We start from the raw sequence: 14,425 nt of genomic DNA, 5'->3' as shown, positions 1-14,425 counted from the left end.
TATAATTTTATAATTGTATATTTTTATATTGTTACTTTTATATAATCACTTTGGGAATTTTTAAAAAAATCACAAGTTTCCTTCTTGTATCGTTAAAACATAAGAATGTTAAAATCATTGTCACTGTCATGAAAATAACTGTCTTGTGTGAAAATATAATTTATTTCGCTAATAAATAAGATAATTTATTCTTCATCGTTGATTATAATAAATGCTCTTGACCGCAACCCTCGTGGAAATATTATAAATTTTCCTGTTATTACTCTAGACGAAAAGTTAATTTTATAATTTTATAATTGTATAATTTTATATTGTTACTTTTATATAATCACTTTGGGAATTTTTAAGAAAATCACAAGCTTCCTTCTTGTATCGTTAAAGCATAAGAATGTTAAAATCATTGTCACTGTCATGAAAATAACTGTCTTGTGTGAAAATATAATTTATTTCGCTAATAAATAAGATAATTTATTCTTCATCGTTGATTATAATAAATGCTCTTGACCACAACCTTCGTGGAAATATTATAAATTTTCCTGTTATCGCTGCAACGTTTCGTTTTCCTTTTTTTTCTCGACCAATTGCACCAACAATCGATTATAATTATAATTAAAACTACCTTTAATCTTGGGCCACAGCGAAAGAATAACTAATATACAATTGTTACATAAATATAATCTTAGCCATAAACATTCTCTATATTAGCTAAAGAGAGAAGAATAAATTAAATTAAATGGTCTTGCGAAAAATTGATTAATGATGCAATTGACCATATTTTCCTACATTTTGCGATGCACCGGTTTACACTTGTTATCATAAATTTTTAAGAAAATTGATCCGATTCATTATCTCTCTCCTCCTCCAGCTGTTTCACGGCTCTTTCCAAAGCAAACAGATGCTCGTCTTGTACACCAGGAGCTATTGTACGCATCGCGGACGCCAGTTTGTAGAGATATTCCGTGTTAGAGCCGCTGATACCTCGCGAAACGAGGATGTGGCTCGCGATGATATCTATATTCTCCGTACCGGCAAAGTTTGGATTATCTTCTTCACCTATGTAGATAGTGAGGTAGAACGGTGCTTCGTCCGCAGCGATGGACAAAGAAGCTGTCGATATGCTCGTCTGCGTGAGATCACTCGAGAAGACATTGGCGTTCGAGGTGCTCTGGACAGATTTGGAGAAATTGCAGGGATAAAAAAGGACGGTTTTCTTGTTATAACCACCCTTCTCTCGAAAATCCAGGTGATTCACCACATTGTCTATGTTCTCGCTGGATATCTTGTACGCCAGTCCCCATACCTCGTCGTTGGCATCACTAGAGGCGAGTAGCGTCACTACACGTCCAGGCTAAAGAAGAAAAAACAGAGTTTTATTAAGCGCCAAGAGCATCGCTGACTCCAAATCTTGGGAGTGCGTCCTATTTTAAGCAACAGTAGGCCTTAAAAGGACTAAATATTTAAAATAATAATATAATAATATATAATATTTCCCAGCAAGCATTGTTTTTAAATAATTATATCCAAAATTTAAATGTTATATTATTATTATATTATTGTTATATTATTGTTATATTGTTAAATTTAAATATTAACCCAGCAAACACCAAGTAACAGTTATATAATTGTTAGTTATAATTTTCCACTCAACAAAATAATTGTTATATAATAGTTATATAACATGTAACAGTTATATTGTTGAGTAGGAAATTATAACTAACAGTTATATAACTGTTACTTCGTGTTTGCTGGGTTAATATTTAAATTTAATAATATAACAATATAATTGTTATATAACAGTTATATAACATGTAACAGTTATATATTGTCGAGTAGGAAATTATAACTAACAGTTATATAACTGTTACTTGGTGTTTGCTGGGTTATATTTAAATTTAATAATATAACAGTAATATAACAGTAATATAACAATAATATAACACTTAAATTTTGGATATAATTATTTTAAACAATTAAAGGAAAATACATATATACATGTTGGAAGGGGCCAGGCTGTAAAATGTCAGAATGGACATTTCCAGAAGGAACTCACCCTGTTAGGCACCCCTCTGTGATCGGTGCTCTTCTGGTAGAAGCGCCTGACGTATCCCTTGATGTGGCCGACGAGCTTCTTCTCGTAGGGGAAGTCGGCCTTCCATATCAGGGAGCCATAACCAAACACCCACATGTTCGCTCGTGACACGTTCCGCGGGGGGAACCTTCCTCGTCGAAGACAGCCAACGATTACGTCGAGCGCGGATACCTGAGTCTGACGTCTCGGTTGACGGGATCGTCCTTCAATGTCGCGGCATCATTTCCACGAGTACCCGCTGGGAAGTCACACCCCATGTTACCACGTCTGACGCGTGTCGGATACACGCGAACGTAACCTCTTCGTCCAGGGAGGGACCTCTCGAAAGGTGCACGCGACGCTGACGCGAAATAATAATTTATAAATCATCGAGATACCATGATTTCCAAACTGTCACGTACGAACGTCCTCGCCATCCGATGCCTAGACGACCTCGTACTCGTGGGTTAGTTGAAACGATGAGGTTTTTCAGTCAGATAAATTTTAAAAAATTGCAAAATTGCCCACATTTGCATTTGACAGATTCTAGAATATTATAAGTCATTTATTATTAATTTATTATTAATTTATTATTACTTTTTTTTATTATTACTTTATTATTACTTTTATTATTAATTTATTATTATTTTATTGTTAATTTATTAATTTAGTATTAATTTATTATTAATTTATTATTACTTTTATTATTACTTTTTTTATTATTACTTTATTATTACTTTTATTATTAATTTATTATTAATTTATTGTTAATTGATTATTAATTTATTATTAATTTATTAATAATTTATTATTAATTTATTACTAATTTATTATTAATTTATTATTAATTTATCATTAATTTATTATTAATTTATTATTATCAATACAGGTATGGGACCCACACTCTACGTCTTCCAGTGGTCCAACAGATGCGGGAGATATGAACTGAGAAATAAATTGGATTGTTTATACCCAAGTAATATACATGGCATCGTAGCAGGACCAAGTAATAAATTAGCTGTATTCGGTGCCAAGTCTATATGCATCTGCGACATTATTATTAATCAAAGAGAAGAAATTATGTGAGTATATTTAAATATTCAAGTATAATCAAAGGAACATGATTATAATTTTGTGCGATTATGTATAATTTCCTATTGCAGACTTGAAAAACAAAGCACTGATCAGCTGAACGACTGGATAATTGCTGTAGAATGGATATCGGTTAAGGGACAAATGCAATTGGCAATTCTATTTGCCCATAATTATTTATGCTTATACAATACATTTGATAAGTCTTCTCAGGATGTGCATTGTGAAGAAAAATGCATACTGTATCCTTTTGCAGTCTTTATTAATTCTTGAAGGAATATTTGATAGTTATCTGAAATGTTTTCTTAATTAATATACAGTTATGGTGGGTCTATATCAGGAACTTCTCAAGAAAATCTAGTTGTTTTCAGTGGAACAGTATTTCAAGAAATTTTAATATGGAAAATAGACAACAATTATGATATTAATGAAAGAATGCCAGTTTTGCATCGCTTGATAGGACACAAGGTATTGTATTTAAAGGGACAAACAAATAAAAACTTCCCTACTTAAACTTTATACTTATTCCAGGGTGTGATTTTCTCTGTTATTTATGATTCACATTCGCGGCTTATTTGTTCCACATCCGATGATAGAAGCGTCAGATTCTGGAGAGTGATAAAAAATGAGAATCCTGAAAGCAATCATTTAAATTGGCAGACAACGAAAATAGTCCTGGTAAAAACAATGTTTGTACATGCTGCAAGAGTTTGGAAAGCTATAATCAAGGATGATATTGTTGTCACAATAGGAGAGGTGAGATTCAGACATGTATAAAAAATTATAATTCATTTCTATATAAATCTTCTGTTGTTTCATAGGATTCACTCATGTGCACATGGTCACTCTCGGGTAATTTACTTAATAAAGTCCATCATGGAGCACCTATATGGAGTATCGATATATCCAAAGACAGTAAAAGAATATTCACGGGTGGAGCTGATGGATCTGTATACATGTGGCAAACCACACGTCATATTAATCCAAAAATAATTTCCCTGCCTAGTAATGACACACATAGCAATCCTAAATTTATATCCTATTTGAAGAATGGTACATTATTGATCTTTAATGAAAGTGGGATGCTATTTTGTTACGACAAGGAAAAAATATTGCGTACAAGATATTCTCTAAGCTCAGAAACACAACGCAATTATTACATTATGCAAGTCTCTCCAAATCGTTCCTTTATTGCCTTTGCATCCAGAGAAGGATACGTAACGATATATCAAGGTACAAACATTTGTCACAATATAAATATTAATATCAATGAAATGCGAATAATTTCTTTTGCGAGTATATCATTTCTTTCACTCAAATTCTCTTTTAATCAGATCATTAAATTAAAATGTATTAGCGGATTTTGTTACCGGGTTTGTGTCTCGTGTCATCGAAGAGAGAATAATGGAATCACAAATCTTTTCTTTGCACTGGTTGGGACGTGCTAGCTTAATAGCATGTGGAGCAAATGGCCTTTTGAAAATATTTACCTTTACAATCGATGGTGTGTACATTATATGTTCAACTATATGTTTAATTATCTGAAATCAAATATCTTATTACTATTTAATTGTCCTTTTCATATAGTTGGGATTCATATAGATGCGCAATTTGTATTACCTCCCAGTAGAGAACGTTGGCTGACTGCAACTATAATTTACAAACAGTTGTTAATATGTGGAGACAGAGCTGGAAATGTTTATGTATACAAGTTGAATGAACAAACAGATAAGGATATTGAAAAACCTATTCAAACACTCAATAGAGTTCACGGTAAAATAGGAATTCAATCGTTTGCTAGATGGGAAGAGAAGTTAATGACAACTGGACGCGATGGAATGCTGAGATTTTATGAACTGAATAAGGACGACACAAAACCCTTATTGATGCTGCATAGAAAGAAGATGCCAATAGACTGGATCAGTGGCATGTTAAAGTCAGCGGACGGACACTATACTCCTTTTATATTTGGTTTTAAGGAGGTATATAAATAAAATATGTATGAAATAGATGTAAAAAGATTGGAAAAGAATTTTATCGTAATTATTTTTGCATAGGTGGAATTTATAATATATAATTTGTCGACTGAAAGCATTCTAATCAGAGTTCCTTGCGGTGGCGGTCATAGATCGTGGGACTGTATGATATTGGATGAGACAACAAGTTTCATTTATATACAAAATAAGCAGATTTACGTCTTTGATTATCCTCTATCTTCAGCATCTTTTCCCATTTTACAGGTATATAGTACTGAACTGTTTGGAAATCAACTGTGGGAATCTTTAAACTGTTTTTCTTTTTCTAGAATGGTTTTCACATAAAAGAGACATATTGCTTGCAACATATTTCGAGACTTGGTCGTTTTAAACAAGATATTTTCATCTCTGGTGGAGAAGATTGCACTCTTCGTGTTAGCTGTATACGTGAATCATTTGAAAATAAACCTCATGTTGTGTTTCATAATTTAGGAAACTTTGATGGTCATCTTTCAGGCATAAAATGCATAAGCACTATTAAATTAAAAAAAACCGATGATTTAATCAGCAAATATTTGATTTTTTCTGGCGGAGGGAGAGCACAATTAAAAATTTGGGAAATAAGAATCAAAGATAAAGATTGGATATCATCGACTGATTTATCGTGCTTAGACATAAAATCTCATATGCTTTATGGACAAGATCAGTATCGCAGAAAACCTTGGCAAGAACCTAAGCAATCTTATATTATTGAACCAGAAACGCGTTATATGGATATTTGCACACATTATTCTTCTGAAAATGCAAATCATGTGTTAGTCTTTATAGCTTGTGCAGATGGATACTTGAGGTAATTTCTATTTTGTGTTTTTATTAATCATATCATGCTAATAGAATAATATCGTTGTGATTTTCTGTTACAGATTATTTATATATAATATCACAACCAATGACATATGTTTGAAAGTATCTATCAAATATGTAGACCGTTGTATTTTAAAGATGTACATACTATCGCATAAATCCAAAGTGATCGTTTTAACAATGACTACTGATGGAATATTACGTTTCTTCAATTTTACCAATACAATCTTGAAAATACACAAAGATGCGAATATCGGAAACCAAGATATTGTAGACTTTAGCGACAATCCTTTTGCAGAATTTCGTTTGCATCAATCAGGGATTAATTCTTTTGATTTAAAGCACATGGATGAGGATAGATATCTCTTAGCCACCGGTGGCGACGACAATCTTCTCAATCTCGTATGTTTTCAACTTTGCATATCAGAAAACGACGCACTGTCAGCTGTAACGTTGTCCAAATGGAATACAGCATCAGCACATTCCGCGCAAATTACAGGTAAAAACTTGAGTAAATAATATATATTATATATTTTTCACAAGAATTTTTAAAATAATATCAAAATTGATTAATAGGTTTGAAATTTAAAGACGATGATCAGATATGTAGCGTGGGAATAGATCAGGAAGTTATTGTTCACAGTTACTCGTGGTCCCATGGAGTCATATCTGCAAATATGTTAAATCAAGTATTTACATCTGTCACAGATGTGCAAGGCATGGACTTGTGGCCTTCTGATGGGTAAGTTTAAAGATTTGTTACAAAAATGTCATCATATTTTTTTGCTTTACCCTGATAAAAAGTAAAATTGATTGAAATTATGTTTACAGTGGCAGCAGTATTTTGTGCATATATGGAAGAGGCTTTGAAGTACTATCTATCTAGAAAACCGAATTATTATCTGCACGAAAAATACTTTCATGCAAATATTACATTTATTTATTCATTTTTATAATCTCAGAACATTATATACAATCTAAAAAAAATCATTATGTATAATATAATGCAGATTTTTATTCCATTTCTGCTGAATAATAACTGAATTATGTATTATATTCGTACAAACAGTTCCAAAAACAACAAATTAATTATACAATTATTATTACCATTAAATAAATTTCTACTATAAATAAGTTTTGTGTAGTCTCTCTGTCTATTAATAGTATAATTAATTATTAATAGTATAATTAATATATTACCTCATACATATTAATTTGTGCGAAAAAAGCGTAGAATCTAGAGCCATTTTCTCCTATTATTTAAAATATTAAAATTTGATATTCATGCGCAATAACTCTACATTTTTATTTTTATTCAAACTTGTGGATTTATCAGGATTTATCATATTAGTACACTGCAGTATAATGATTCGATGTAATAGAATTATTCGAGAAAACGTGCTTGCCAAATTACTGTGAAATATAGTATTGTAATATCTGCATATCGATTGTGAAATTATTTATTGATATTGATGTAATTTCATATATTATTGTCTCTCATCTCTTATTTTCTAATATAATGATGCTTCGTAAAATTTCTTTTTTAGACGTCATCGCGATCAACCGGAAAATTATTTATTTATTTTAATTACTTTTATATAACAATGTGATTAATTAACTTTTATAAATAACGCATAATTAATACTTATATATATCGCAACGAAATTTAATTCACAAACTGCATGTTTCGCGTAATTTATTCATTTAGCCCATTAGAATTATATATATATATATATATATATATATATATATATATATATATATATATATATATATATGTATATTTATTATTTTAGATTTCTGTTACTATATATATATATATATATATATATATATATATATATATATATATATATATATATATATATATATATATATATAGTAACAGAAATCTAAAATAATAAATTATTATTTCGATATAAAATCGATTTTTACGAGCAGAGATTATTTCTTTAATATTTATAGATATTTATAGAATCGAATATAATATGTCTGCGACGTTTTATCGTTCGATCTATTTCAATCATTTAAATATAATTCGGATTGTGAGAACGCGCAGTAAAACAATCGAATCGTTGATCTAAACAATTAACATAATAAAAGGCTCCATGATACATCAATCTTTTAATAAATAACCATATAATTAAAAAATTTATATAATCTAAAAAATACTTGTAATGTAATAATACTTTAATATATTCCACGTATATATGTTAAAGTACGTTAAATATTTCGATGATGAACAGACAATAACACCGACCTTGAGTGCGTAAACAATAACGCGCTAATGTTTATATATCATAATCTCGAAAATTGTTTCAATAAAAGAATAATAATAACACGGTTTTCGGTCTTTCGGACTAATTTTTTCGGCTCTATTATTATTCGCGCGATGACACTCAAAGAGTAAATTAGTGATGGAAGACGCTCCGTTAAATTCATTTTCTAGATTTTCGCGATTAATATCGAAAAATTGTTTGCTGTATTAAAATACGTAAAATATAATATAATATAATATAATATAATATAATATAATATAAATATAATATAATATAAATATAATATTCAGAACTGAACGGAATCTTAAGACGCGATCTAAGATCATACTTAAAATGAATTTAAATATAAGAATATGAATATCAGTGTATGTTACTGCCGGTATAGCTCTCAGGTTCATAAGAGTACTGAAATCTCCTCACCCAGCAAATGCCTTCATTAATAAAGATGCATTAAAGACGAAACATTTTTTTTTATTTTCTTTTAATACAGAATTTCCAAACAGAGAATATAATACATATATAAAATATATATTACATAATTATAATGTATACAACGTAAATTATAATTATAATTTGCAATTTACATAAAAAACACATTACAAAATATTAAATTATGTAATATAAAAATAATTATGTAATATAAAATTATGTAATGTAAAATTATGTAATATAAAAATATTAAATTATGTAATATAAAAATAATTACATTACAAATATATATATATATATATATATATATATATATATATATATATTACAAAATTTAATGCAGAATATATAATATACAATATATATTACAAAATATAATACAAATTTAATATAAAATATAATTTGAAATTTAATACAAAATAAAATTTATTATACAGAATTACAAGAAAGTGTCCAAAGTATACGTATAATATAAAATTTACTAAAAATTTTTATATAGACCAGACAAGACTGATTAATGATGATTAATTACGCGATATTTATTATTAATAATCGACATACAATACTAGAATTTAATAGAATTTAATTAGTTTCATATGAATAACGTATAAACGTAAATAATCATGATAAAAAAGTCATTAATAAAATTATTGATCGTTTCTTCGATTGTAGAAGAAAGTATTTGCATTATTGGTGCATTTTGCGCGGGCTATTAAAGACAATATTCAAAGACATGGAAAGATAAACAAAGCTTCGATGTAAGTCAACGATTAAATTATAAAATATTAAATTATAAGATAAATTGTGATTTAAAATTCCCGACGAATAAATAAATCGATAATATCTGGAATATCCGATTGCGATATGTATATCCTTTATAATATAATAATCGAAGCGCCTTCAACAGACATAATTATCGCGCGCGATATAATTATTATCACATAAATGCAAAGATTTTTCGACAGACAATTTGATGTCTGTAATGTTTACGAATATAGTACTCACTGTCCGATTCATTTGCGAATCCTTTATAAGATAAATCGCGACTTGAATTCACGAGAAAACGCGACGAATAAATAAATCGATAATATTTCAAATATTTAACTGCATATAATTTTTATAATACAATAATCGAAGTTATCAAATACGCGGGTAACATACCGGTAATATGCGATAAAAAGAGGAGCGATCTTAAAAATGAAGAACGATTAACATCTCGTTTCTTATCAGAATTCGCAAGATCAATCTACGAAGAAAAGTTAAGTGATCCATTGAACGTCGGAAACTTCACTGTAGGAGGGAATGAATCCCGGATCTTCCGGACTATTCTCAATAGCAATGATTTCAGTAATAAATCAACGGCAATTCCCTCGTCATTATCTTCGATTCACGAAATTGATATCCACGTCAGAAAACATGTTCTTCCATTATTAAGAAATATATTTCTTTATTGAAAATTAAGTGGATATAACGACCTATTTATTGAAATGTGATTACGAACAATTATATTTATAAATAATAAAATACATGCATTATTGTGTTAAATGTGTGAACACATAATTTGGGGTACCGTTCGCGTGCGCGAGACGAATCGAACCCAATAACAGCAAGATTTAAAAAAATTTCAATTCGAATAGTGTGCAAAATAAAATAAATCAAATAATTTTAAATATATAATTAATTCTAGATTAATTCTCTAGATTCTTATTCTTATAATGTTTAAATTAATAATTTTTTTCTTTTAATCAATATCTTGCTGATATAGGGGTATCCATTCGATTCGTCTCAAAATTTTTATGTATTCGCACATTTTATGTAACATTCATGTATAATTTCGCGTATATATAATATATAATATTAATAAAAATTATAAAAATATTTTGGTTACGCTAATTTGTGCATGTACTTTATTATACATATATATAAAATGGTATATATCTAAAAACTAATATTCTAAAATGGCGATGGATATCCAATACCTGCAAATAGTTTCTTAAAAGAAACTAAAAACTAATATTAATATTCCAAGTACCTAGAAATAATTAATAATTAATAATCAAATATATTCGTTCGTAATCATTTTTATCAAACAGTTAATAGAAACTATTACAATATGAAATTACTTGAAAAATAGATATTTAGACACAACGTTATATCCATATTTAATCTACTATTAAATCTTTTCGGCATTATACAATAATAATACCAATCCTAATAATGACAGAACATTTTTAACGAGAAGAAAAAAATAGATGCATTTTCTCTCACATCTAAATATGTATTATTTAAATTAATTCGACTTTAAAGAAGCGTATGGCGTTCGTCGTTAAATGACTACCGAAATCATTGTTGTCGGAAATTGCCAGGAAAACCTGGGATTAATTCCATTCTACAATAAAAATTCCCAATTTTTAACAGGGCACCGAACTAGACGTCGCGAATGGATCTTACAAAAACCGATAAGAAATAATTCTTCATGATGAAAATCGTTTCGACTCCTCGGCGGTACGAGCCACGCAACTTTTATTAACGTTTACCTAACGAAAAGAACAACGACAAGACTCTTTTATTAAAACGACAATCTCGTCTAAGAGCGCGAAAAGAACGCGGGAAAAACACGGTGTTTACGCAACCGTAATTTATTAATTTATTTATGAATATTTTCCGATACGAAATTCGTAAATACAAATATAATTGAAAAAACAAATTATTAAATTCATAATAATTAACTCGCGATTTTATAATAACAAAGGTGATCGTTAAATTTTGTGAAGCTAATATTTAATCGTTGACTTATAACATCAAATCTTCACTTATTCGATATTTTTTTATATTTAATTAGCAATATTTAGGAATATTATCTGACGAGAGGGACAGCGATAAAATTCTTTTGTTAAAACGATAATCTTGTATAAGTACGCGAAAAGAACGCGGAAAGAGCACGGAATTTCGCAATCATAATTTATTAATTTATTTTACGAATACGAGTATTCAGTTCCGCGCGATATGGAATTCATAAATAGATAAATCTAACGAAAAGCATATCATTAAATTTATAATAATTGACTCGCGATTCTATAACGAAGACGTTCGTCATATTTTATAAAGCTTATATTTAATCATTAATTTAGCATCGAATTTCATAAAAATTTTCCGAATTTATTAATGATTCTTTGATATGAATATATAAATAGTTACTCTTTTATGAATATTTCAAAAATATGTACTATAGAAACAAATATGTTAATTTAACGAATTACTATTATATAATCATTACGTATACTTTCGATCATTTTTCCTGTAATTTACGTAAGAATGCATTGATATAATTTACAATCATAAATATAATTTTATACAATATAATTATAGTTATAATTGTATTTTATACACAATTATATCAATAATTAAAAATATCAATATTAAATTATAATTAATATACAATTATAACTATTTACAATTCACAAAACACAATTTACTACTTACAAATTACAATTTACATAATAGAATTTATGATGTTATCAATATCAAATAAATGGATTCGTTTTATTCAAATGTTTAATAACATAAATAATTTGATATTGACAGCATTAACATTTGGACTTAATATTATATATCACATATATATGTAAATTATATATTTAATATATTTAATTTATTACATATCACGTGTTTAAAAAATAATAGTCCATGTGAGAGGGAAAATTAATCGGATTTTGCTATATCAATGCAGAAAAATTCTTAGTTATGTAATCGTTCGATGATTTGTCCGACGTAAATCTATTTTTGTATAATTTGTCAAGTTCTAATTACAAGAATGTATCGAATGATCTTTTTTTTCTTTCGAGAAATTCTAGCAAATTGATCGTGAATCAAAGAAGAGATACGGTGTGGGCAAACGTTAGAGAAATTTCTTTCCGATTCTACCCACATCTTCATTCATCCAATTTAATCCAGATTATCCGTCTTCGGAGATTCTCATTTTTTCCTAGTTACTTCGATTTTTTCTCTATTGCTTATTAATATGCAGGTATCTTTAATGAAACGCACGCCATTTTTAATGATTTTATTACACAAATACAAAGAACAAAAGTTCATGAAAAAAAATTTCTTCTTTCTTTTCTCTTTAGTGAAATTTTCTATGGATAAATTTCTATCTTTTTATTTTTTTAGTAGAAGAATTTTTTTAGTAGTATCTTTGTTAATTTGGAATATAACTTTCTAAATAGGGGAGACCGGGGACAAAAGTAACAACGTCATGAAAGTAACAAGTCTCGTAATAAACTACACAATATGTTGAATAATTTGTACTATGTAGTCAAACATGTACGCCCCAATTCTCTTCCTTTTCAGCTAATTGTTGTAGAACGATCGCGCCGGTTGTACATGCAGGAGTGAAATTAGTGTATTTGCATTATTCACCTAAGTATTTCTTGTTTTAGTTTTTTTGTATCTATGCCTAATTAAAGTGTACATATTGACGTAATTATTTGCCGGTGTATTCTTCTAAAATGTATTCATAAGATTTTATAATTGATTTGACTAAGTATTGCATCATATTTAGGTTATAATGCTTTTATTCTAAAAAATGTGTTTTAGGACAAAAGTAACACGACACTCTGTGGACGAAAGTAACGTTTCAATGCTTAAAGTATAAGAGCTGGTCCCATAATAACTGTAACAAAGGCGATTCTTATTACGTATGCCATAATTTTGATTCGGAATAGATACCAATCTCTTTTGTATAAGTAGTTATCATACAATTTTTATATTATTATTTAGAATTGAACTATTAGTTAGACTTAAAGAAGTACAAAACTGGTGTGATATTAAGTATAATTATTTTATGATATAACTTATATAATTTATGATATAAATTATAATTATTTTGCTTAACGAAGATTATTTCTTTTAAGTTTTTCAAACATGATAAAAATAAATATTTATTTTATTTTTTACTTTAATGTAATATAATACAAAAAAAATTTATTTCACGTAATTAAAGTGTTTATCACTTTTTTGGAAAAAGTAATTGATTTATAGCGGGAGAAAGAGAGAATTTGATTGGGTACACTAATGCACACTGGTGCATATAAAAATTGTCGTATATAAAATTACAATAGTATAATTAAAATAATAAAGTAATATTAAGTAATAATATTATAAGTTTTTTATATTATATTAGATTATATATTATATTAAGTATATTATGTTAAGTTAATATTAAGTAAAGTTATATTATATACGTTATTATATTATAAGGTTATTCGATGCAAATAACGATAATAATAACTCGTACAATTATTTTATTTATTAATTAGTAATTTATGTGCTATTGGAAATTTGTATTTATTTATACTAGAACTACTAGATTTATTCTAAAAACGCTACGTATTGATTCAAACTGCATTATATGAATGTCACAGAAAACGTATAAATCACTTTTTTAAATCCATTATTACTTTTCTTATAATCAGAATATCTTCTTATATAGTAAACGTGCCTCTTATGCCAAAGAGAAGATACTCAGAAATAAATTAATATAAAAAGTTTAATAAAATTCATTAAACAATTATATATACATATAATTATTTTTATTTATACATAGAACTATTTTTGTTTTATACATATATAACTTTTTTGTCAAACAGTTTTTAAAGATTTTTATTCTTTTTGAAATAAAGCGAGTATCTCCGTGGAGAAAAATAAATTACAAACGG

At 28.0% G+C, this 14,425-nt stretch overlaps 2 protein-coding genes across 4 annotated transcripts; one reads left to right on the top strand and one right to left on the bottom strand.

Moving 5' to 3' along the window:
* Positions 1-143: 143 nt before the first annotated feature.
* LOC145964726 (putative glutathione-specific gamma-glutamylcyclotransferase 2) lies at positions 144-2,458 on the bottom strand. The gene is made up of 2 exons (XM_083087769.1): positions 2,051-2,458; positions 144-1,348 (listed from the first exon to the last, which is right to left on the bottom strand). Exons 1-2 carry the CDS (start codon positions 2,183-2,185, stop codon positions 824-826), a joined length of 660 nt encoding a protein of 219 aa, XP_082943895.1. The 5' UTR covers positions 2,186-2,458; the 3' UTR covers positions 144-823.
* On the top strand, positions 2,003-7,115 carry LOC145964722 (tRNA (34-2'-O)-methyltransferase regulator WDR6-like). 3 transcript variants are annotated; one of them, XM_083087762.1, is made up of 14 exons: positions 2,003-2,534; positions 2,958-3,150; positions 3,232-3,402; positions 3,481-3,628; positions 3,692-3,916; positions 3,982-4,393; positions 4,518-4,664; positions 4,748-5,142; positions 5,218-5,400; positions 5,466-5,577; positions 5,653-5,986; positions 6,060-6,499; positions 6,577-6,742; positions 6,832-7,115. In XM_083087762.1, the coding sequence occupies exons 1-14, from the start codon at positions 2,468-2,470 to the stop codon at positions 6,884-6,886; spliced, it is 3,048 nt and encodes a 1,015-aa protein (XP_082943888.1). In that variant the 5' UTR covers positions 2,003-2,467; the 3' UTR covers positions 6,887-7,115. The 3 variants fall into 3 exon arrangements, with proteins under 3 accessions (XP_082943888.1, XP_082943887.1, XP_082943889.1); XM_083087761.1 differs by having other exon boundaries at positions 2,004-2,534; positions 5,466-5,986; XM_083087763.1 differs by lacking the exons at positions 2,003-2,534; positions 2,958-3,150 and having other exon boundaries at positions 3,262-3,402; positions 3,501-3,628; positions 5,466-5,986.
* Positions 7,116-14,425: the final 7,310 nt, after the last annotated feature.

This window comes from Camponotus vicinus, unplaced genomic scaffold (genome assembly GCF_025532165.1).
Source record: "Camponotus vicinus isolate PSW18456_S1 unplaced genomic scaffold, iyCamVici1.0 SCAF_14, whole genome shotgun sequence".
NCBI classification, from domain to species: Eukaryota; Metazoa; Arthropoda; class Insecta; order Hymenoptera; family Formicidae; genus Camponotus; species Camponotus vicinus.
This window is presented reverse-complemented; position numbering and strand designations above follow the sequence as displayed.

What these genes read in the sequence shown, in the direction of transcription:
- LOC145964726 (XM_083087769.1), bottom strand. Translation starts at nt 2,185, where the DNA reads ATGTGGGTGTTTGGTTATGGCTCCCTGATATGGAAGGCCGACTTCCCC. An exon ending in ACAGAGGGGTGCCTAACAGG is followed by an intron (nt 1,349 to 2,050) that starts GTGAGTTCCTTC and finishes TTTCTTCTTTAG; the next exon opens with CCTGGACGTGTAGTGACGCT.
- LOC145964722 (XM_083087761.1), top strand. Translation starts at nt 2,468, where the DNA reads ATGATTTCCAAACTGTCACGTACGAACGTCCTCGCCATCCGATGCCTA. An exon ending in AGACGACCTCGTACTCGTGG is followed by an intron (nt 2,535 to 2,957) that starts GTTAGTTGAAAC and finishes TTATCAATACAG; the next exon opens with GTATGGGACCCACACTCTAC. An exon ending in CATCTTTTCCCATTTTACAG is followed by an intron (nt 5,401 to 5,465) that starts GTATATAGTACT and finishes TTCTTTTTCTAG; the next exon opens with AATGGTTTTCACATAAAAGA.